At 38.4% G+C, this 25,108-nt stretch overlaps 1 protein-coding gene across 2 annotated transcripts in view; it reads right to left on the reverse strand.

Moving 5' to 3' along the window:
- Positions 1 to 24,804, reverse strand: part of LOC122791241 (endoplasmic reticulum-Golgi intermediate compartment protein 2-like) — a 429,978-nt gene extending 405,174 nt beyond the window's left edge. For both annotated transcript variants that reach the window (XM_044058906.1, XM_044058905.1), the window contains exon 1: positions 24,442 to 24,804. In XM_044058906.1, coding sequence (XP_043914841.1) covers positions 24,442 to 24,550 — 109 coding nt within the window. In that variant the 5' untranslated portion in view covers positions 24,551 to 24,804. The remainder of the gene's footprint in view (positions 1 to 24,441) is intronic.
- Between the last annotated feature and the right edge of the window lie 304 nt (positions 24,805 to 25,108).

Raw genomic sequence — 25,108 nt, forward strand, 5'->3', positions numbered from 1 at the left:
CTTACCCTTATGTTGTTATTCTCAGAAATACTTCGTTCAATGTAAAGAAATTGACAAAGCAGTGTCTGTACTGAATGAGTCAAAGAATCACAGGAGATGTTAGATATACATCCAATAAGCACCACTGCTGGTAGCAGGTCTCTATTCTCACAAACCATGTCATACCCCCATCAAAAGAAGTCATTAGAAAAGAAATGTCATCTACAAAACAGTGAATGAAGAAGTTCCATAATACAAAGGTGATAATGTTATCTTCTTCCTGCACTCAGCCATTTTGTGCCTGTTAATACAGACCTCAGCAGGCTAAAACCAAATAAATGCACAGGTGCACAGTGCCTGTTATTACAGATCTCACCAGGGTAAAACCAAATAAATGCACAGGTGCACAGGGCCTGTTATCTTCTTCCTGCACTCAGCCATTTTGTGCCTGTTAATACAGACCTCAGCAGGCTAAAACCAAATAAATGCACAGGTGCACAGTGCCTGTTAATACAGATCTCAGCAGGCTAAAACCAAATAAACACATATAGCCAAGCAAATAATCTACCTTTACTTAGTTCCATACAAAAACAGAAAAAGAAAATACGTCTGAGGCTCCCCGTTCTTATCAGTTTATCTGGCTTTATTTATCTTAGATGAGCATTTTCATCATAATATTTCATTACATTATTTATTTTCTATAGAAATTAAATGTCAGAAACAAAGCCAACACATTCTGCTTGCTTCATTTTTTGGTCTGATTAAACAAAATTCACAATCATAAGCTTTATGCAAGTTCACTGGGGCTCAGGGAAAAAAAACACTAGACAGATTTTGACATCATTGATAAACAGCACAGTTTAAAGAAGGAAGTGAGAAAAATCTGACAGAAAATGCATACACTCAAAAATAATGAGAAGAAATGAAAGGAACAAGTAACAATATGAAAAGTATAAAACATTACAAAACATGAACTATGTCAGTCCCTCAGTCAATTTAATCAAAACTTGATTGCTTTCATTTCAATCCACTTTCTCCAAGGAGGCATACCTGGAATATAGGGAACTGGATTGGCAGATCCTTTGGAATGTACTGTCTGTTAATAAACCTCTAATTCTGAGAGCTGAAAAGTTATGAATTTTAGTATGAAGCCTTGTATTTTAATATTAAAATGTTATAGTTTGCTTTGATTTCATTGCTATTACTTTTAAAAAAACAAATAAAGCATTAAGACCAGCTTACAGGAACAGACTACACTTTAATATGAGTGCTTTCTTCGCCATAAAACCATCTGACTTCTTCAGATTAACTGAACATAAAACATCACTTCCTTTTATACAAAATATCAGTCACATGATCCCTAAATAATACATTTCTTAAAAAGTTTGCATTCAAATGAAATCAGATAAAATCCACTGCATCACCACAATGCCTTCTTCAATACAATCAGGAATGGTTGTGGAACATAAAATAAATAAATAAAATGCAATATGCAGGTTCATAGGTTCATTGGTTCATACTAGGCTATCTGCCCTAGGGCATTTATAAGCCTAGCCAGAATGTGTGGCTTTCGCCACCCATTTTAAATTTATTTTGATATGCCCTTTTTCGAGGTTAGTAAACTGTGCCTCTGTCTAACAGTGACACAGAAGTGATACCCGGGGTAAACCTACGATCTCCATCCACTCAAAAAGATTCCTCTTGGAGAGTCAATGAGGGACTCTGCCTAACCTGGACTGGGATTTTATTCCAGAGTGAAGGGAGCCTCTGGGTTATGAATCTGTCCCTCCAGCATGTCCTATTTATTTCACTGCTGAGGTTCAAGTCTCTCGAGCGCGTAGCTCGATGGGATTTGGATTTTCTGAGGTGCAGCATGTCCATTAATTCTGGGTTGGACATGGCTTTAATCGTCAGGCACAGGTAGAGCTGGAGTTTCTTTAACCGGGCAGCATATGGCATCTGTTTGAGCCCTTTGATCCTCTTGGTGAGGTACTTTTGGGGTCTTTCCAGTTGCTGCAGGTGTCTGGTAAGGTACATCCCAAAAGGGGCATTGTTGTCCCCTAGGTTGACCATAGCCTGTTCATTTACACAACCCCCATGAAATACCACTTATTTAAGAAGGTCTTCAAACATGAAAATCTGCTTTTAATTTTAGTAAGCTAGACATAGAGGCCATATCATTAAGTCCAGGTGGATGTGTGGCATCACATCTCAGTTGCACACTAGTTCCTCTTATTCAAGGAACAATGGGGTAGGTCCCCCCTGCCCTGGTTCACTACTTGTTCCAATGCACTAAATTTGAAGTAGTGGTTGGGAAATTCATGGATATGTTTTGCTTGGGCATTATTCATATTGCCTTTCCGTATGTCATATAGATGTTGATAAATACATTTATTAAAGGAGTTAATGGTTTTCCCTATACAAAACTTGTTGCATTGTTGGCAAACGGCAACATAAACCAAGCTCTTGCTTAGACAATTAAAATGCTGTTGTAAAGTCACTTTACCATACACTTTGATGTAAACAAAATTATTTTCCAAAATATAGGGACATTGGGCACAATGTCCACATTTTTTCATGTGTCCTTTTGTTTTAACAACACCCCCTCTTTCCAACAGTTTTTTATACTCAGGTCTTTTTTATATATTATCAAATGTTTCTCCCCTACATTTTTGAGATTTTCTTCCTCAATACTGACAATTATCCAGTTGTTCATAACTCCCTCTCTAATACTTTCAAAACAAGGGTTATATGATAATATCATAGCATTAGTAAAGGGTTTAACCACATTCCCAGTATTTTCACTTGTCACTAGTGTTACTCTCATTTCCACGGGTGCTGCACACAATAGGGGATAGAAATGCCTGTTTTGTCTCTTTATCGTGACTTCATCTAATACAGGTTCTATAAAATGACTAGGGTATCCTTGGTTTAACAACATACTTTTTAAGATTTCCATCTCATTTAGGAATATCATCTAATCACTAACCATTCTGGCTAACCTGACAGCCTGCCCCTTGACTAGAGATCTTTTTTGATGCCTAGGATGGCAGCTGTCGAAATGCAATAAAGCATTAGAATAGGTTGACTTTCTGTATAACCCAGAGGTAACAGTCTCATTCTCTCTGTTCTTGCAAATGGTAATGTCCAAAAAGTTGATCATGTCACTACTGGTAGTCATGGTAAATTGCAGGAACTGTGTGCTTGTGTTTAAAAAAGTGAAAAATTCACGTAACTGTGCCTCAGAGCCTTCCCAAAATATTAGTATATTTTCCAGGAAGCGCCCATAGAACCTACAGTATTTAAACAGTTCTGATTTAAAGACAATAGTAGTCTTCCATTGAGCCACCACAATATTGGCAAATAGGGGGGCACAAGCTGCCCCCATTACTACACCCATTTTCTGCCTGAACAATTGATTTTCAAAAATAATGAAATTATTTTTCAAAATAAGTTCCATCAGAGTCCTGAACATCAAAATTCTTGATGAGCGAGTTTAGTATTGGTACATAAAAAATCATAAAACATTGTGGCACCTTGTTCATGGGGGATTGCTGTAAACAAATCTTCGACATAGACTGTAACCAGAATTAAGTAACCTGGGTAGTATTCCTTGTGTATTTTCTTTAGACAATCCCAAGAGTCCTTGAGTATGTGTGGAAAAAGGTCTAAAGTTGCTTTTAGGTTATAATCAATAAATTTAGCGAATGTAAAAGTTTTAGATGCCTTAGCATCAACAATCGGTCTCTTTGGGGGGGTCACTGATGCATTTATGCATCTTGGGTATCCCCAAAATAGTTGGTGTACGTGGACTTTACTGTATAAGGAACTGGGATTTGGTGATGGCAATCTAGTTATCAAGTAATAAATTATTTAGTATGATGTCAATATTCAATTCATTCACCGATATCTCTTCATAAATATCACTGTACAGCATTGTCAACATTTTGTCCACATAGGCACGTTGGTCCATTTACCACCAAGCCCCTGCCCTTGCCGGGTTTCCTGATTCTTATGCATTTATTGACCCCAATGTCTGCAATCAGGTTTTCGTATTCATTTGTCATGTTGAATGTAACATTTACTCTCATGTTTTTATATATCTGTCTAATTTGACTTGTACAGAGGGTTTCAAACACATGTAACAGGGGGTATAAAGGTGGATTAAATACATTAGTCTTTTTACATCCCACAATGTTATCTGTTTGGTTTTTCACAGTCAAAGAAAAATCTGAAATTCAGTTTTCTGACCTATAGTTTTAAGTTAAGTAAGGCACTCTGGTAGGAAGACCTTTTTGAAACAGGTTAGCCCCTTGTTTTGTTACACAAGCATCACTCAAATTGTATGTCTTAAAATCACCACAATCATTTGTTACTATATTACATACATTTTGCTCATCAAACCCGTCCTATATTACCGCTGTGTTCTTCCTCCTCCTCCCCCCCCCCCCGGTATATTCTCCCCCGGTGGGAGTAAGAATCCAAGGAGTTTAAATTGTTCATCTGACCCAAGTTCTAATTTTGCTGTCTCTGATTCTGAATACGTTCTGACCTCCGAAGAGGTGCTTCTAAAGGGGCTTGTTCAGCGTTGTCATAAACATCATTGTTGTTGTCATTCAGTACAGGCATTTCATATACATCATCATGGTTCACCTCTTGAGGTGCCATGGGCCTGTTTTTAGAAATAGGCAATGGATAAGCCCTCCCTCCTTCATATTTAATTCTGTCCCTTTCCAGCTTTTTAGCTGCCACAACCTTGTCAACACTGACAAAAACTGCCCTGTATTCATTTGTTTTTTAAATCAAAACATAAATCATTCTTAACACGGTCATTGAAATGGCCAATGTTAAATTTTAAGCAGTTTATTTTCCTGTCTTTGTCTGTCACCAAAAGTTCTAAAAGCTCACAACCATGGCAATTAAACATTGTTAAAAGTTCTTTGTACAATTCAAAGCCATTTACAGTGCCTGTTGAAAATTTAAACAAACGTAGCCCTTTCGGTACTTTCTCTATCCTCAGGCATTCCCTTAGATAGCAGTTCTCTGTTTGACGTTTTCTTAACTTCAAACTTTCAGTTTCAAAGGTTTTAATTGTTGGTCCAGAGTCCCATAGTTGTTTCCGATGTTTTCCCTGGTGAAATTCACACTTGGTAGCTTCCCGAATCCAGTCGGAGAAGGAAAAGGAGGCCTGTGAAGCTCCCAGGTTGACGGGCATACTGTCGTTGCCTCCTCTTCTGGTGTTAGGACCAATGGTAGCATTGGAATCATGCAACTGAGAAGTAGCAGGACTTCTGTGAGCCGGTGTGATTAAAGAAGCCTGCAAATCCATAATAATCTCTGTCAGTAGTCTGTTGCTGTTATTAAAGCCACCTGAATGTTGCTGAAGGCTTTTTATATACATACATACATATACATACATACATACATACATACATATATCATGACATTTAGCATTGTGATTTGATACACAAAGTACTGGCATGTTTCTTCAGATGAAGTTCCAGTATCCTTTGGAAGGAAGCACACACAGTTTTGATTAAGGCAACTGAAAATAGACTGATGTGCTTTTCTGTATTTTGGTTTTTGGTTTAGTTCATTTTTTTGTTGCTTATTGCAATGTGGGAAATATAAGGGAGGTATTCACCTGCCTACATTAGTACCTAACAAGCATGAAACCTGGGTCAGTACTTCACAGAGAAGACACCACTATTTTTGCAAATTTAGGTTAACAGATTCAAGTATCGGTTGAGGAGAAGGAAAGTCTGAATGAGGATGTCAAAGCTAGAACTATTAATTGGTCCTTTCCCAAACTTGAGTATCATAAGTTGCTTGCACAGGAATGGAAATATAGTGTGATAGCAGACTATCAAGCATGTAAGTGTTCCCATGGCAGTAAGGCAGGCATTGTAATGGAAAGTGATAATGAAGTGAGCTCCGAGTAACAGGACAAAGCTGTCCATTTACCCTTTAGTTAATGTCCTCACCATCACCTACAGCTATGAGCTTTGGTAGTGACTGGATGGATGAGCTTATGGATACTAGCTGTGGGAATAAGGATACTTTGTAAGGTAGCTTGAGTGCACTCTTCATGGCAAAGACAGAACTGTAGCAATCTGGAAGGATTTCATGAGGATGGCTACTGCTCATTTGGGTTGAACATGTCAGTTGAGATGACATCAGTACCTATTGGTTATGTCTTTATGGTGCCTTCTGTGGAAGGTGTATAAGACAGAGGCCACTGGAAAAAGGTCCTAAAACAGACCCAATACACGATGGAGAGATCATACCTCTTAGCTTTCCTGGAGATAACCTTGGTTCTTACAGACCAAGATAGAAAATGTTGCTAAGGCTAGAGAAGCCTGTCTTCCACTACCAGTATAACCCTTACCAGGAAAAGTGGTTTAAGAACCTGATGGATGCTACAGTTATAACAAAGACAACAACTGGTAATTGGTTTATTCAACAAGCTGCACATCACCAAATCCACAGGGAAAAAATATTCAGGATGGTTCACATGTAGCTGACATCAGAGACAAGGAAGTTACCTTGGCATTGTGACAGAAAGCAAAATGAGTCACTTGAATCAGTACAAGATGCAGTGGCCTTCATTGTCAAAATGTGTGGATGTCTTTCCAAAAATAACAAACTAAAGATGGAAGGAAGGAAGGAAAGAAGGAAGTTATACTATTTCTGCACAGGCACTACATAAATAGCACCCAAATCATGTTACAATTCAGGCACATTTTTTGTAAGTGAAGAAATACAAAGCTACTTTGAGGAATACAAGAGGGCTGATGGAGGTATCATGAATATGAAGATTCAAAGAATGGCTAGATACCCCCAAGGTGTATGACTTGAAGAAGAAGAGCAAGCGATGTAGGTCATGAGCACAACATTCTACATCTTCTTGATGAACATGAATGGTAGCGAAGTCTGAAGAAGACATAGATGGGTTAGAAAGACAGGATCTGAGGGGTTGACAGTTCAAAGACATTATGATGAATATGTGGAACAAATTACTAAGAATGGACAAAAATGTAGGACGTACATTGGCAATATAATATGAGAGCTCAGGATAAAAAGGGCAGTCACAAAGAAGTGCCAGCTGGGATTTATGTGACCACAGAGGGTAGTAAGTCATCTGGATTTTTTTTTGCACGCTGATGCGAACCTGTGTAACACATATCTTATCTCCCCTCCACACACATGAATAAAAAATTCTATACAGGGATGGCTGCATTTTCTGCTGAGTATTAATTTTTCTGTATAATACCAAAATGTAAACATGTTTTGTCCATTACTGATTTTGAAAAAGTAATTTAGTCAGCAGAGGTTACAACACACAACAAGCCCATTTTATAGAAAAATTACCACTAAAATACTATGCTCTTGAGGCTTTTTGTCAGAATATGTCACCAGTAAGACCATCTCACATAAAAATTTGTCATACCCAGGACTAGGCTCAAACAATCCTTAGGGGGTTTAGTTACAGTTTCTGGAACTGCACACCATTTCCATATGATGTCTACGCACAACCAAAGTACTCAAGACTTTTTCTGATTTTGCATTATTATTCTTATATCTCTACTACTTCCATTATATCATCTTTGTTGGCTGACACATATTTTAAATTTAGAATTAAACACAACATATATACTAAACGCATTACAGTAGATATAGTTAAGTGGACAACAGGGCCAGGAATGCAAAAGTGAAGGCACATGGGTTGAAAACAAGTACAGAAAATGACAGTAGTCATGGTAGCAAATGAGTGAAATCATAAGAAACTGGAAAATGAAATAGAAGGGAAAATGTGGAATCCATTAACGACTTCAGGTATCTGGGAAGTGTGGCTGAAGAGAAGTCTGAATGTAAAGGTCAAAGCTAGACTCACAGGTGTTGCAGACAACTGGCACAAACTGTCAGAGGTAATGTGGGACAGAAGAATACCAAAGAAGGTGAAAAGTAAGGTATATAAAACAGTGGTGTGACCATTACTTATATATGGCACAGAAGCCTGGACAGTGAAAGTGCAGTAGATGAGAGCACTTGAGGTGATGGAGATGAAGTGCCTGAAATTGGACAGCAGACTGTACATTGGTGAAAAAAAGAATAAATGAGGATATCAATTCCAAAAGCAAAAGTACCCTCAATTGCAGAAGTTAAGGAGAACAGATTATGGTGCTTTAGTCATATGTGTGGTAGAGCAGTGGGATACCCATGGACAATATAAAAGGACGCAAAGGCATCCATTCAAGAGATGTCTGGAAGACTTGTGGCAGTTGGGCATGACTGCTGAAGGAGGTAGGAGACTTGCTTTATATCAAGACAGCGCCAGTTCATATGACAACCAAATACCATCTAAAGATGGGGAAAAAAGGGGGGATGATGATGATAATGATGTGAAGTGGATGGCTAGAACCAATAAATAATCCAATGAACACAGTGTTCTTCTTTGCCCCCTCTTTATCATTTTTATTTAATTTATATATTTGAAACTGCAACATCTGAGACCTACTATATACAACAGCTTACACCGAGCAAGCCTGGCTAGCTGGCGGCAGTCTGATATTTCCTTCCTAATTAGACTACATGTAGACAAAGTAAAATGTTTTCCCAAGTTTTTTGAAGTGTTGCTTATAGTTTAATTGCACAAAGAATAGGCAGGAAATAGATAAAAAGACAACCAACGGTCACCAGACCGTAAACACAGTAGAAATAAAAAACAAACATACCGAAACCGGTAAAATCAACCGTTTATTTGCTAAACGAACAACTAAGTGCTTTCGCCAATCAAAACTAAGGCTTCTTCAGAGTTCTAAAATTCTACCCATACAGCTTATATACTGGTAATTAAATCAAAATGACATCCACCTACCAATGAATCTCAATATAAACATTTTTTAAAAAGACAGTGATGTCCCAAACTGTTGCATAAAGCCATACAAAGAATATGTTGTTATGCATATTATTTCACTTAAACAATAATATTAAGTTTTGTAAACATTGAATTATCTATATTTAGACAATTTGATTATACCTAATTTTTAAATATGGCTTGATTGAAATAAAATCATTCAGACCAGGGTCCATAGTAGCATTTAACCTTAATTGCCAAAGGGATTCCTTATCCTCCAACACCAAATTCATGTCACCCCCTCGTTCATTCATGAAAACCCTGTCTATGACAAAAAATACAAACTTTTTAAAATGAATGCATTTCTCTGAATGTGTATAAAGTGTATTAGGAGTGTCCTTATTCTTAATAGCCCTTGTGTGTTCACTTATTTTGTGCCGTTTGCTGTTTCATAAAGGTGGTTTTTCTCTATGAACTGTGTCTTATTTCTCTTTTGTACTGGTACCAGAGAAATGGCCCTTAGGAGCATGCTCACCTTCTCTGTTCCTGAGTCTATTTGGTACTGCTATCAAAGACATGGTCACATCTTCAGCTTAGCTGTTACAGCATGCTGCTTGTATTCAGTGCATGCATTTCCGTTACTAAAATAAATTATATTTGCTCCACTGTGGTCTGCAAAAGCAAGTAAGCAGTGCCACATAAGAATGGAACTGAAGCTCGAAGGGAACTAGGAACTGAAGGAAGCCTGTCCTAAATTGTCTTTCTGTAACTCTCACTTGGCTTAGTCTCAATGCTTGAATAAAGCGAACCACAAGAAAAAAAGCAGTGGCAGAGTATGAGCTGTTTGTTAGTTTTAAGGAATATATTTGTAGACTAAGTGAATGATATTACTAACAGATGAGTAATAGGTTTTGTGATTAAATCCCTAGAATGTGGATATTAATTTCCTTACAAGTGTGCTCTGTTTGTTAAGATGAAAACATACATTCATGAAAAAAAAGATCTTGTTTGTATAGCACCTGAAGAACTTTCATAACAGTAATTTTATATATATATATATATATATATATATATATATATATATATATATATATGTTGAATAAATAAATATGTATGAATCATTTTAAACTTCCACACATTTATAAAAAAATGTAATGCAGTAGAACCAGTTTGTCAGGCTTACATATTTCTGTGACAATATCTGTTTGGCAGTTGCTTCATCTTCTATGCTATTTCCCAATAGTTATTTTAGTGCATTCCAGGGCTGTGTGAATGCCTAAAATCCTTGTGTCACATTTTCTTCTGACACAGTTCAGCCACCAAGGTTTTATTTCTCTTGCAGACCACTGGCTGGCACTCTTATTTGTTATGATAGGTCAATATCTATTTATACTGGAAGCCATAAGTGAAACAGACAGTATGATGCAAATAGTGAAAATCCATTATCTGGTGAGATAATTCATTATCAATACTAACACTGAGCACCACTAACTTACAAACATCTGGAGTGAATTTAATTATTTTCTGCCACTGACAGAAGTACCTGCGACTGAGGGAAAACTTTTTATGCTGAAATAAAGTACTTTCACACCATCTTAACTGAAGGTGTGAATGCTAATAACAGTAAAAAAAAAAATCAATCTCAAAAGATTTACTCAGAAAACAAAAAAAAACACTATACAATGCAGGGGGCTTCCCATTACACACACACACACACATATATCTCAGTCTCTGTGTATGTGTGTGTGTGTGTGTGTGTGTGTGTGTGTGTATATATATATATATATATATATATATATATATATATATATATATATATATACACACACACATACATACATATACACACACACACACATGCACACACGCCAACTCCAACTTTGTACAACAGTAGGGAAAAGACAAGTTTGCAGTCCTCGCATACACAGCAGTTGTCAAAGCAACAAAAACAAAATGTTTGCGCTTGAACATTCGATATTACAAACTGCAACCATAATATATATATACATATATGTTCTTTGATTCTGGATCTAGATTCAGTTGATTACTCCTTTGATCATGTTTCATATTCCTGTGGAAAAAAGTCACTAACCACAATACCAGAACCAGATAACAGCATTTGACATAAGGCAAGCCCCTCTACATTAACATGATTACTTGTAAGTGATCACTGCTCCTAGTATGTCCTCTCCCATCCTGTCACCTCATGTTTGTGCACTTGCTTTGCCTGTTTCTTTGTCCTACAGCTATCCGTGTCTTAATGCTTCGATCTATGAATGTGCTTTGCCATTTCCTACCTATTCTAGTTCTGTACTCTCTCTATTTTTTGTTGCAGGTCACACATTTCGCTCGTCCCCACCCCTCCTTCATTTTCTTTTATTTTTCCCCTTTTTATGTGCATACTTTGGATCTTAGGGGGCCTTAATCCTATGCGATGTCATTGCTCTTCCCTCTCTACTACTTTTAGTTATTGAAATCTTGTTTTAAGGTGCTATCGCTTATTTCTTCCTGTTCCCAAACCTTCTTATTTGTTCAGTGAGGTTTACATGATCCACTGCTTTACATTTTTTCCTCTCATTATATGTGTGTGTTTCTGTGTGTGTGTGGGTGGTTCATGGTGTTCATTATAATGCTTTACACACTCATTATCCATACTTTTCCTAGCTTAACCTCTTCTTTCATTTCTTTTTTAAATGTCCCTTTTCAAACTCTCAGATTTATTCTATATTCTTCCTGGTCACCACATTCTGTCTTAGATGTAATTTACATCATAAGGCTCCTGCCTTCCCCTCTGGAACCTTACTTAGGTTCTCTTAATGGTTCACACACAGAACATAATCCACATGCTTACCCTTTCCTACTTTACAATTCAAATGGGAGCCACTATCAGTTTATTAGATGCCAAGAGTTAGAAACCAATAAAATACATTAGTTTGTTTTGTTGCATACAGTTTGCAGCTGTCCCTCTCCTCATTGGTACAGTACCTACAGTCTGTGCAGTGTGTGTGCAAAGTATCATCCTTATTTTCCCCAGTGCTGCAGTGTTCGCACTCAGTATACATAATCCACTGTATATCCGTGGTGAAAGGACGCTAAATAAATTGTCTTGCTTTCTTCAGTACTTCTGCATTTTCTGTTAGTCATTCTTGTTTCTTAAAGAATGGGTCATATCCAGGACTCCTGCCCATCTGTGATCTCTCAACAACTTCTTCCTCCACATGCTCCATTTGCTCCTTATCCTCCCCTATCCATTTGGCCAGATAAGATTGACTGGTCTTTTAATAAAGTTCATAACTCCTTTTGGATCACTGATAGTCTTAGAAGCACCCTGAATAGACACTAAAAAATGCTGCCTATTTGATTTGACACCATATCCCCTTTACACAGCATCCCCGTACTACTGGAATTCATTCATTATTCTTTCTCTTAGTTGCATATGAAAAATCTTGCTGCACAAAAACACTAATCCACAACTTGCAACTGCTTGCCTGGTTGGCAAAGATATCCAAGGATCTTTTCTCACATGGCAAAGGTTTGAAATTGAAATATCGTGGGTCTGGCTCGACTCCTTTCCTGCTATCTAGGCTGCAATGCAGTTCTGTAAGTCCTTTCAATCTGTTTCTACTCCTCAGTTATCTCTGCCCACTTGATAAATCTGATCTATCATAGCTCTAATGTAGTCTGTACCTTCAAATTGTTTGGTTATACCAATTCATTAAAGATTTTTCCTGTCAGCTGTTCTCTGTATTCCAGGCATTCCAGTCGTACATCTGATGCTTCTATCTGTGCCTTCAGTTCCTCATTTTCAGATATTATCTCCTGTACTGCTAGTGTATTTTCATGTAAGGTGTCTAAGCACTCAAGAGGAAAAACCCCCCCAGAAATTATAGCGTCTCTTCCAAAAGACTTTTTCATCCTTCTGCTTTCCCACCATATGGCATCTAGGGTCATTCTGCTCAATATCTGAGATGTTTGGCTGGCTGCTATATACCTACAATCAACTGTATTACAAGAGGAGTTAAATACAAATTTGCAGTGTTAAAGATAGTACTGCTGTTTATTTTTCTGTTTTATTTGTTTCATTAAATATTGTGGTCTCTGTTTCTCTGCAATTAGTGGGGGTTATTGTTGTTTTCACTTCTTTGATATTCAGTGTTTAACTCTTAGCCTAGAGGTGTCTCTGTACTTCGAAGTGTTAGTCACATATCTGTGAATTTATTATTTCTGCTCAATACCTGAGCTGTTTGGTTGGCTGCTATGTAATTACAATCAACTGTATTACAAGCTGAGTTAAGTAAAAACTTGCAGTACTGTATATTATTTTTCTGTTTATTTATTTGTTTTATTGAATATTGTGGTCTCTCTGTCTCTCTGCAGTTAAGTTTCCCGCCCTCCCTCTCTGTTCTTGTTGTGGTATTAATCTTGGTGGCTTTGGAATTGCCTGCACCTCCTGTGTATTTGTGTTTGAACACTCCTCTTGGGTCCATCTCATTTGCTCACTCAACAAAGTACAGTGAGATCATATTTTGATTTCAGACACTCCTACCAGTCCCATCTGTTCTGTTCTATCCCAGTTCTGTCCCAGTATAGTGTCATTAGCTCATCCTACCAAATACAGAGAGAACATCTGAGAAGGTGACTCACTTAGCTGCTTAACCTTGAATTATCTTGTTTCTCCTTTCTCCCTTTCCACGTTGTTACTAAAAAAAAAAAAAAAAAACTTTGCTAGAATCTCCTTATGTTCTGACCAAGTGTGCTTTTCAACTGATAAGTATATTTTTGTCACTTTTTAACTGTTCAGAGTTGAATAAAACAATAATTGAATTCAGTTCAGAATACAGTTTGAATAAATTGCATTTATTTAAACTGTATTTGCTTTAATATTGCTACACACTCAAGTGTGATAGCTTGCACTGCACTTCAATTGTTTTAGTGCTGTTTTAGCTGCTTTTCTGTAAAAAAAAAATCTAAGCTTGTTTCCTGCCTTTCCTGTAACTAGTCTAGCTCAGGTACAGATTTGCTGTATCCAGGACTGTTTGTAAGCTTCTGAGCCCCCCCAAGCCTTTCTGTGTTGGAGGGAAGCCTTCTAGCTTATCAGAGGGAGTGGTAAACACTAGGTAGCCTATCTACCACAAGAGGATTTTTTTTTCTGGTCCAAAAATTGTAGTTTATTGGCAGTTTGGGCAGTTTTTCCATCTCTTTCAACTTTCTGATTTAAAAGCCAGCATTTGCACTTGTTTCCCACCTTTCCTGTAACTAGTCTAGTCCAGATACAGATTTGCTGTATCCAGGACTGTTTGTAAGCTTCTGAGCCCCCCAAGCCCCTCTGTGTTGGAGGGAAGCCTTCTAGCTTATCAGTGGGAGTGGTAAGCACTAGATAGCCTATCAACCACAGGAGGAGTGGTTTCTGGCCCAGAAATTGTAGTTTATTGGCCGTTTGGGCAGTTTTTCCAACTCTTTTAACTTTCTGGTCTAAAAGCCCACGCTTGCACTTTTTCCGCCTTTCCTGTAACTAGTCTAGTCCAGATACAGATTTGCTGTATCCAGGACTGTTTGTAAGCTTCTGAGCCCCCCAAGCCTTTCTGTGTTAGATGGAAGCCTTCTAGCTTATTGGTGGGTGTGGTAAGCCCTAGGTAGCCTATCTACCACAAGAGGAGTGGTTTCTGGACCAGAAACTGTAGTTTATTGGCCATTTGGGCAATTTTTCCATCTCTTTCAACTTTGTGGTTTAAAAGCTGACATTTGAGCTTGTTTACCACCTTTTCTGTAACTAGTCTAGTCCAGATACAGATTTGCTGTATCCAGGACTGTTTGTAAGCTTCTGAGCAGTGCCAAAGTCTGCTCTTCAATTTTTCCCTTAGATCTGCTAGTTCTCTCCTTTCCTGTACTTTTACTAGCTCATTAGTCTAGCACTTTACCAGACTTCTAGTAGCAATTATTGTAGCACACAAAAGTGCTACCAGCACTAAACATTCTACAAAGAAATAGCTCCAGTACTTATTAATGCCCACCCCTCCAGGCATGTCTAAAGGCGAGTTCCCTGTGGTTTCTCCTATTAACTTGGTGAACTTGGGCATCCTGAGGCAATGTAGCAACTGCCTTATGTACATAGCCATCCCATTCCTCTTACCTCCCAACACTCAGACTTGTAAGAGATGTGCTTATATATCCAAATTGGAAGCCATGCACTCTCCAGCCAAGACTGGAATAGCTGGTCAAGAGGAGAAGATCAACACTTGCACCACACCACATGGAACACAAAGCTCTCCAGAACACAGACCAGCACTGCCTTCTGATAAAAAAACAAACCACACACCCACCTTCACGGAGGCTCTAAATAAAAATCTACCCAAACAGCAGAGACCTCTAAGGCAGAAACACACTCGACCAGCACAACACAACACTAATCATGAGACACATGACTCTCCTAAACAGTGCATCACTCAACCAAAGCCCCTAAGGCAAAACAGCATGCTCAACACACTAGTCATAGGAGACTTGATAGTGAGGCACATTGATTTCCCACTCACCAGGCTGAATAAGGAGAAAGTAACAGTCATCTGCCTGTCAGGTGCCAGGATCCACCACATAACGCATGCACTCAGGTCCCTCAACAGCAGGTACAAATATGACTCTGTCATTGCACATTTGGGTGTAAATGACCTCAGACATACCTCCCTGGACTACATTAAGAGAGACATGGAGGAGCTTTTGGATTATGTAGCCCAGGAGGGTATGACCCTAGCCCTGAGCAGCATCCTACCATCACCCAGAATGACACCACAGTACAAGTACAAAATGATTGATTTCAACAATTGGCCAAGTTTCTGGTGTCATTCTAAGGGGATCAAATATCTGTCTCTGCCTGGGATGACATGATTGACAGATCTCAAAGCTTTGCCAGAGATGGCCTGCATCTGTCACCCCTGGGCTTCCAGATACTGGCCAAGGCTCTTGCCACCCCTATAGTGCCTTTTCTAGGCAGTGTTCCAAAGACCAAATTACCACCGTAACAGCTACAAACAAATGCAGTCTAAGGGTAATGCTGCTCAACAATAGAAGTCTAAATCTCAAAATGCACTTGCACTCGCTCAAAGTACTCCTTAAAATGGAGAACACCGACATTTGGGCTGTAACAGAGACCTGGTTCAAGGCAGCAAAAAGCACCCCTGCACTACCAGGCTATAACTCATTCCACACCTTTCAGCTCCAGAACTTGGAAAAAAGCACCAAAGGAGGTGGTGTTTCCATATTCACAAAGGATGCGCACACCTCCAGACTGGTAGCACAATGCATCAGAGATACTTCAGGTGCAGCTAACAATGGGTAAGACAGCAATTCAGGTCACAGCCTGCTATAGGTCCCCAACCATGTCCACAGACTCACACTCCACGTTCCTAAGCACCCTGGAGAATATTAGGGTCCAACCTAACACTCTCATACTGGGTGACTTCGACTACCCCTCCATTAACTAGGAAAACTACCCATGTACCAATACACTTGACCAACATTTCCTGGAATTTATTAAGTCCAAGTACACCCACTAGAGGTAGCAACATCCTTGACGTGGTCATTACTAACTTGGACAACTGTTGGTCTACACCAATAGTCAACTCCTCCCTGGTTAGATCCGACCACAAATGAATCACCTTGGAAATCCACATCCCTCCCACCCCCCCCATCCCCCGTAAAGGTAACCACCATGAAAAATGTCTCCAAAGATAACTTTGGGCTCCTAAAAACAGAAGTGGCTAACTTCACAGCCCCCATGCAAATGGAGAATAGTTGCATGACTGCTGAATCATACACCAATGCACTGTACGAACACATGGATCTCGCCATACCCAATAGAACCAAGATGCTCTCCCGAAAAAAAAAAACAGAAGCCAATCTGGTGGTTCTCTGCCATAAACAAACTCTACAACAGAAGGAGGAAACTGATGCGGAATATGGTAAAGTCCCAAGACTGGAAAAACTCCCTTATCAGCCTCAACAAAAAGTTGAGATCCCTCATCAAATCCTCTAAAGCTAGCGATGAAAACAGAATTGCAGCAGATAGTAAAGACAACCACAAGGCCTTCTATAGTTATATAAAGAATCTCCACGGCATGTCCCAGATTTGCTATAGTTATATAAAGAATCTCCACGGCAAGTCCCAGATTTGCTCCGAGCTACTGCACAATGTTACCTCCTATACTGAGCCAACAGATATTGCCAATATACTGGCCGACAGATTCAGTGCCAACTTTACCCCCCCCCCACACCAAAGGACAAATCACAATACCAGTATATTGCCAGGCACTCAGTATTACTGCTACACAGGTTAAAACAGCACTCTCCAAGGCCAGGAATACAGCTTCTGTGGGGCCTGACAATATCCCTGGCTGTGTTCTACATGAACTACAGAGAGAATTGGCACCTCACCTGTGTGCCCTGTTCAATCACTGCCTCACCTCAGGCTCTGTCCCTACCGAATGGCGCACTGCTGCAGTCATCCCTCTCCACAAAGGAGGGGCAACTACAGTTCCTGGGAACTATTAGCTTGACGAGTCTGATATGCAAAGCTATGGCATGCATCATCATGGACCTAATAAACAAGGATATAGGGAATCTCCAAACTCTGGATCCCACACAGTTTGGTTTGCTCAACTTGGTCAACTTCTTTGAGTCTGTCACCAGAGCTGTGGATGAAGGTAAGGTGGTTCATACAGCCTACCTTGATCTGGCCAAGGCCTTTGATACCATTCCCCACTCAGGAATCATAGAAAAACTCACTAAGCTAAGCATCAACCTATACATCACTAGGTGGGTTGCAAACTGGCTCACAGATAGAACCCACAGTGTGAAAGTAGCTGACTCCAAGTAAGACTGCCGACCAGTCACAAGTGGAGTCCCACATGGTTTGGTCCTGGGTCTTCTCCTGTTTGGTATCTACTTCTCTGAAGTCCAGGCCAACATGAAGGGACTCTGGCTGACAAAGTTCACAGACGATTGCAAGTCGGGAGCTATTATTAACTCCCCAAGTGATATTGACATCCTACAGAAAGGCCTCACTGAGACCAACGACTGGTGTCAGAACCATGGCCTTAAGCTCAATGCCAAAAAATGTGTCATCATCCCCTTTGGGGAAAACCCAGTTCCCATGAATTACCACATCGATGGTAGTCCACTGATCACTGAAGGTGTTATAAGAGATCTGGGAACACAGGTTGACAGCAGCCTCTCTTTTGACCAGCTCATTGCCACTGTAGTCAGAAAGTCCTTCTATGTGGCATATCTCATTACTAAGGGTTTTGCATTCAGGAATCCTTGTCTCTCTCTACTCTTCCCTCATTAGGCCAATCATCATTGTTCGAGTTTCATATCCTTCTCCTATTGCAACTTCTACTTTTTATTTTCAGTTGACATTCGGTTCCTTTACTTTTCCCTGTCCTAGTTTCAACTCCTGATGGATAGGCAATTCTGAATGACTTTATTTAACACTCTGTACACACAGAGCTCTGTACTTATGCTGTTATCAGAGCAACTCAATACTGAATGTCGACTCCCACTCCTTATATCTGCTAAACCTAAGGTTGCTTACCATCAGGGAAACGGCGAATATCCAATCCCAAACTTTGTGTGGTCTGACCATTAGTAATATAGTGTATTTGTAACTGATGATCTTTTCACTGCAGCCCAACAAACCACTATAGCTAAACAAGGAACTGTAAGACTGTTCCTACTTTTTGTGGGAAACATTGTTGTGTAGGTTACAAGACTGCAATTCTAACATGTGAGATGAATAGTGCAATTATTTATGTGTGCCTGCCTGCTTTGTATTAATGGTATTCAAGTCTGTTTCAAATGGTGTTGTGTGTAATGTTTGGTGTGTATGTTGTGTACATGAGTGTGTGTGTGTGTGTGTGTGTGTGTGTGTGTGTGTGTGTGTGTGTGTGTGTATATGTTTGTATATGTGTGGGTATGTATGCACACAAACACAGGCAGGTGTCTGAATGTGATGCTGACTTACTGCAAGGTCTTTATACATCAAAAACTACTAACTGCAGTGCTTGTCCAGTCTGCATTGATTTTTTTATGATTTGAATCATCACTGTTAAATAACAGTACTCTATGTTGGTATTATTATCAAAAGTTAATAGGATTACTTGTAACAGATTGCTTTTTGTTGTTTGTACTGATGCAACTGTTTAAACACTTTGATATATCTCATTGTCAAAGATCTCAATGAGGTCTCATTTGTTGGCCTCTAGAATGGTCCACCCACTCCAGGACTCATAATAGGACCCACTTTCTATATTGAACTTTTTAAATAATGCATCATTTTCTGATAAAGCAGGGTTATTTTGCTTGCAGTGTTACAAGTGAAAAGTTTTGTCTGGAGCAAGGATGCTTATATGTTGTTGCAAATTTAGGTATAACGTATTATAGCAGTAAATAAGTAAAACTTGATTGTTTCCTGCTTATCTTAGTCACCCTGACAAACTAATTCCTAAACTTTTAGGGTAAATAGGTATACTAGATTTAGACAAATGTTCCTGATTCTCTCCTCTGGAGGATAACAGCTATGATAAATCCACTAAGAAAACAAAAATGTTATCCCCAGGGATAAAAGTGTGCAGGAAAAAAGACAGGAAAGGCATTTCTGCATTAATCAACTACTTATGAGTTTTGTTACTTCCTTCTAAATTTATAAATATCAATCAACTCTAACATTCTTAAATATGACAATTCAGATTTTGAACCAGTATTCTCACAACATATGTTTTGTCATAAAATTCAAGCTGTATTTGTGCTGGCAGGACAGAAAAATTATTAATATGTGATATAGTCTTTATTTCTTATTTTACAATGTTAGCACCTTTGCAAGCTATATTTAATCTCTGTTTAATTACAATAAGTGCATTTCCTGTGGCCTAAAAATATGTGAGCCTTGTGACTTCTTCTCTGTAAAAAAAGAAAAGGAGATGAAATGAAATGTATGAAACTTTTCTTAAATTTCAAAGTATAACTTCCTGTTCCTTCTTGGGAATGACTTAACTGATTACATACTATTACATCACATGAAGACATGGAGACAGAAAAATGAAGGGTTATACTAAATGCATTTACAGTATTCTTCAAATGGACAGCTGACCAGAACTGTAAAACAGAGCTGTCATTAAAATGCAATCAGTTAAAAGAGGTATTCCATTTACAGCTAGTTACATTTTCTATTGATTTTATGTGTAGGAAAGGAGCTCTACTCTATTTTTTTTCTTTTATAAGAGACAGTTAGGGTATTAAAGGACCTGTACATAATCTGTACTTAATCTGTATTAGCAACTTACTGTTGTTCTTATATGTTTCATGCATTGTTTGGCCTATGCATGATTATCAGCATTGCCTTTATTGTTTAAATAACATTTTATTTATTAACTTCCAAGATCTTTTTTTTTTATATACATTGTATGTGTGTGTACTTGCACGCACGTGCATATGTGTGTTGTGTGTCTTTTGGCTTTATATTTATTAATATATGTATTATTATTAGTTATGAAAAGGGTTATCTTTATTTAGCACTATATGCTTATAAAGCTGTGGTATTCACCTCCTAGTAGCTAGATCACTTTCCCATACTACCGTTAAAATATTAGTTATATAACTGATATCTTTGTAAATCATAAGTGTCAGAAAATAGGTGTGTTTGGGTACTTAGACCATAATTAGGGTGGTGGTAGTAGAGTTTTGCCAGAAAGAAAGCTGTGAAGAATTTAAAAGTTGAGCCAGCCTTCCTGGGGAAATTAGTAGAACAACAGGTTTTAAATCAACATGCATTTTCTCTGTGTGTATGTGTGTGTGTGTATTGTAATGTTTCCAAAGCAGTTACCCTGGGTAATAGACACTAGAAGACACTGCAGTCTGCAGAATGAATACTGAGAAAGGAGTATCCAGTCCTTTTGTGGGTTTGGATGTTTGATGCTCATACCCAGTACATTAGTGTATATTCCCTTTGTACTCCTGGGGCTAGTTTGCACTTGCTGAATTATTTCCTGAATCAGATTTATGTGCACTTTATTTTAGTCAGTTGGTTACCAGTTACTTGACTAAGTGACCATCCCTTTCACAGCCATCAGGCCTTCAGATCTATTTGAGATAGGGAAAACAGATTTCAAGACTGCAGCTATTGTCTGTCATATACTCCAGTAGCACTTCAGTTTGCAATGGTGGTACTTAAACTCCATCAGTTCCAGTCTTCCATCACATACTCATGGCAGTATTTATGTTAATAAATATGCAGTCGTGTCTCCAAGAAACAGGTAAATATCTGAGTGGTCCTACTTTTCATTGCGTAGTATTCAGATCTGATGGTGTTGTACTTCTTTTCAACCATACCTTAATACATAAGTAAAGCACTTTCCCAGCAACATTTAAAACCACACTGGATGATTAGATGAATGATTATACATTTTGAGCTGGGGTAACTAAGGAAGATCTCCTTAATGGGGCAGCACTATTAATCTCCTACTCGTACCCAGCTGATATGGCAGAGCATCTTGATGGTCACCTTGTTATATGCTTAACAGTAACCAGTGAATTTATGAAACTTCATCACATCTCATTTTTCTCATGCTTTACCATTCACTGTCCTCCTGCTAACTTACTTTTTAAAAATGTTGCAAATGATACTGAAATAATATTTCACTAAAATTACAATATACATCTGTCAGCTAAATATTATTTCAGCTGAGGTACACGAAGATCCTCTTTTTTACAGAACAGTCCCTATTTTTCCAGTTAAATCTTTTGAGAAAACAAAGAGAAATGGAGAGCCTCCTTTGCAAATACCTGCTCATTATTTAAGTTTTCTGGGACTATGGTACATTAGGACCTCTGTAACTGGGGGGTGGGCATGAATTTACATTTATTCATACACATTTAACTTACTGTTTAATATTGATACAATTTCATATAACTGTGTGGCATACTTGTATGACAGTTCAAAGAAACCCAATAATAATTTCAGAACATACCCTGAGGGAGATAAGTGTTGTCTGCCATAACACTTCCTCACTACAGCATATCAGATGTTCTCCACTTATTCTCATGTTTTTCTACTCTTTTGATCATTTTGCTCTATTTCTTAGTGAAAGCATTTCTTATTGTTTGTATTCATTACTCTTTATTTAATGGTCAAAACATATAGTGATACCCTATTAAGAAGGAATGTTCTCCAACAGTGTATAATGTACAGGTATCACCTGGTAATAAACAGGTCTGCCACTTCTTGGTGATAACTCAAGTATTTCAAAAAACAATTATAACACCTATTGTTTATTATTTACCACCTACTGTTTATTATTATAACACCTGCTGCTTATTAATCTTGTTTTTAAGACAAAGGCTGAGCTATCCTAATTAAGTACCCTCAGCAATAGGAAGGGAGAACAGTTACAGTCATAAATCTTACTTCTTTATGATATGTACATGAATATAATTTCTCACTATAAGATCTTATCCCTTACTGTTTTCAGCCACCCTGTATACCATCACTACCTACATACACTGTTTTTTTTCTTTGTTTCTATTCACCAATTCCTACGTTTCGCTCCCTACTCACAATACTAGTACTACCTTATTCACAGCAAATGCTGACATGACCATTCCATGAATAATTTGTATATACTTTTGTTTTGTTTTTATTTACTTACCCAATACGTTATTACATCTGCTGGGATACTTATGCACAGTGCTTTTCTTTTATTTCATTTTATTGATGGTCAAAAAATGTGTTTTATATATAGTTTTTTGTTTTGTTTTTATTTACTTACCCAATACGTTATTACATCTGCTAGGATACTTATGCACAGTGCTTTTCTTTTATTTCATTTTATTGACTGTCAAAAAATGTGTTTTATATATAGTTTTTTCTTATTTCTTTTTAATGTTATATCCATCTACATTTATCTCCAAAAGATATCTGCCTTTTTTTTTTTTTTTTTTGCCCTCACAACTCTGGACCTTTTCTCTCAAGGATACTGCTGAAAAGGAGCAAACTCAGCTGGACTATTCCACTTAACAAATGCAAATAAGCAAGTAAGCAAATAATAATAAAATAAAATCAATCAGTGGCCAAGCCAAATCCAGGGGCATTTCTACATATTACTTTGATTTGCTTAAAAATTTAATAGAATCACAGGTTTTAAATGAGCATGCATTTTCTGAAAAACAGCAACTGTGAAACATGTCTATTACAAGTAAAACACGTATACTATTAGATCCTGACACACTTACTTTCTGTCATTTCTTCTGTATGGCAAGTTACCTACCTCCCATTAGCCAAATACTACTGAACTACACATCCCTCACAGAACACTAAAACTCCCATCTGGTACCTTACCCTAGCCTAAAACCTTCTTCCCTAATGCTAAATCTCTCTCTTGCTCCCTAAATCTAAAGTCCCTGATTGCTCCTCATAACTCCCCTTCCATTCCCTAAACCAAAATTCCTTAAGTCCTCCTTAACCCTAAAATCCCATCCTGCTCCCCAGAATGAAATCCCTTCCCTCCTCTTCCTAAACCGGAAGTCCCTAGTTGTTCGTACTCCTCCTCCCTAAACCTAAATTACTTGATCCCTGCCTTACTGTAAAAGTCTCCCTTTTTCCCTAAATATAAAGTCTCAAAGTCTGTCCTTACACCCCTCCCACACCCTAAATTTATTCTCCTTCATGCTTCCTAAACCTAAAGGATATAAAGCCCAAAACTCAAATGTCTGTCATTATTTAGTGATTTCAATCCTCAATGATGTGAGCAGGGGCGGCCTTAGGTCAACTGGTGCCCTAGGCAAAAGGGTTCCATAGCACCCCCCACCACACCACCTGGTGCCCACATCCTGGTCTACCTACACCACATAAATACTGGAAAAGTGCCCCTACTTGAACGGTGCCCTAGTGGGCCGCCTAGTTGGCCTATGCCTAAGGCCAGCTATGGATATGAGGAAAAAAACACAGGTTTTATAAGGAATAATCCAAAATATGAGGCATAAATCTGGATATTTGATTTGAAACAAAACTAAAGATTTTAAGAGGAGTAAACCAAAATGAGGCAAAAATCTGGATATTCTGCAAAATACTGGACAGTTTAGGAAGTATGCCCAACTAATTTATGAGAAAATTAAATTTTTTTTGAGGGGACAAGAATAAAAATATGATGGAAAACAGACTTGCTAAAAATTGGGGACTTTTCTAAAAATCAGTGACATCTGAGAAGAACGTTAAAACTGTTTCGTAATTTTCCCCTAGGTGTTGCCCAAAGTCGGGATTCTGTATCTATATCTAAAACTCTTTTATGTGATAACTGAACGCACATAGAAGAACTTAAATTGTACAAATTGAGCTTAAGTTTTTTTCTAATAAAGTGAGACTGATTAGCCATCGCCACTAAATGTAAAATCATTTTCTATGCAACTACAAGTTTGGATGAACATGTCCCACTTTGGTCCTCTGAAAAGGTGGATCCCTCCCATGCAGATTAAACAGAAGTGTGCATATGACGTTTTAAGGCACAGTTCGGATCCCCAACCCCGGACACTTGCCTGAGCAACAGTACAATAGGACCACACAGTACCTGTCCCTCCAGCAGCAGACACTTCCACGCAGCTTTCGGGCACCTTGGGGAACGCGTCCAGCTCCCGCAATAGGGTCGTAGAGGACTTCCTTCTCGAACGTCGCCTCATTATTAAGGACTGCTAAGGAAACTTACAAAAAAGGGCTCGCCCACGTAGTACTTTTTATTTGCTGTGCATATCTTTGTAGATGCAGTGCATAGAAAAATTACACTGCGGGCAGGGGGGAAAGAATACTACCGTTCTGTTTGTGAACGTTAAGCTCAGATTGTTAGTTTTAATATTTACTAAGTGTTGATTTAAAACTTCAGAGCCAGGTGAGTAACAGTTGCACCTGGTGCGATGACGTCAGAAAGGGCGCATCCATTTGAAAAAAACAAATAGTTGTAAAACAGGCTTAGCAACTGAATCTGTTCTTCTGGTACCTCCGCTCGGGTAAGGGCATTTTTTTTAAACGTGAGTTGTAAAATACAGAAGGTCTTTTGGTGCTGTTGGGTGGGAGGGGGCAAGCAACTATTCTGTTACGGGGAATAAGAAGCAAAGACGCAAACAGTAACGACGCAGCAAGTCGGCACAGGTGTTCATTTTAAGAAAATACATTGTCATTGCGACTGAATTTACGTGAGGAGAAGGAGAAGTGGCCCGATAATGCATAGCTTTTGCCTATCC

The sequence above is a fragment of the Protopterus annectens genome, chromosome 17.part0 (genome assembly GCF_019279795.1).
Source record: "Protopterus annectens isolate FY-2018-M chromosome 17.part0, PAN1.0, whole genome shotgun sequence".
Classification (NCBI taxonomy): Eukaryota; Metazoa; Chordata; order Ceratodontiformes; family Protopteridae; genus Protopterus; species Protopterus annectens.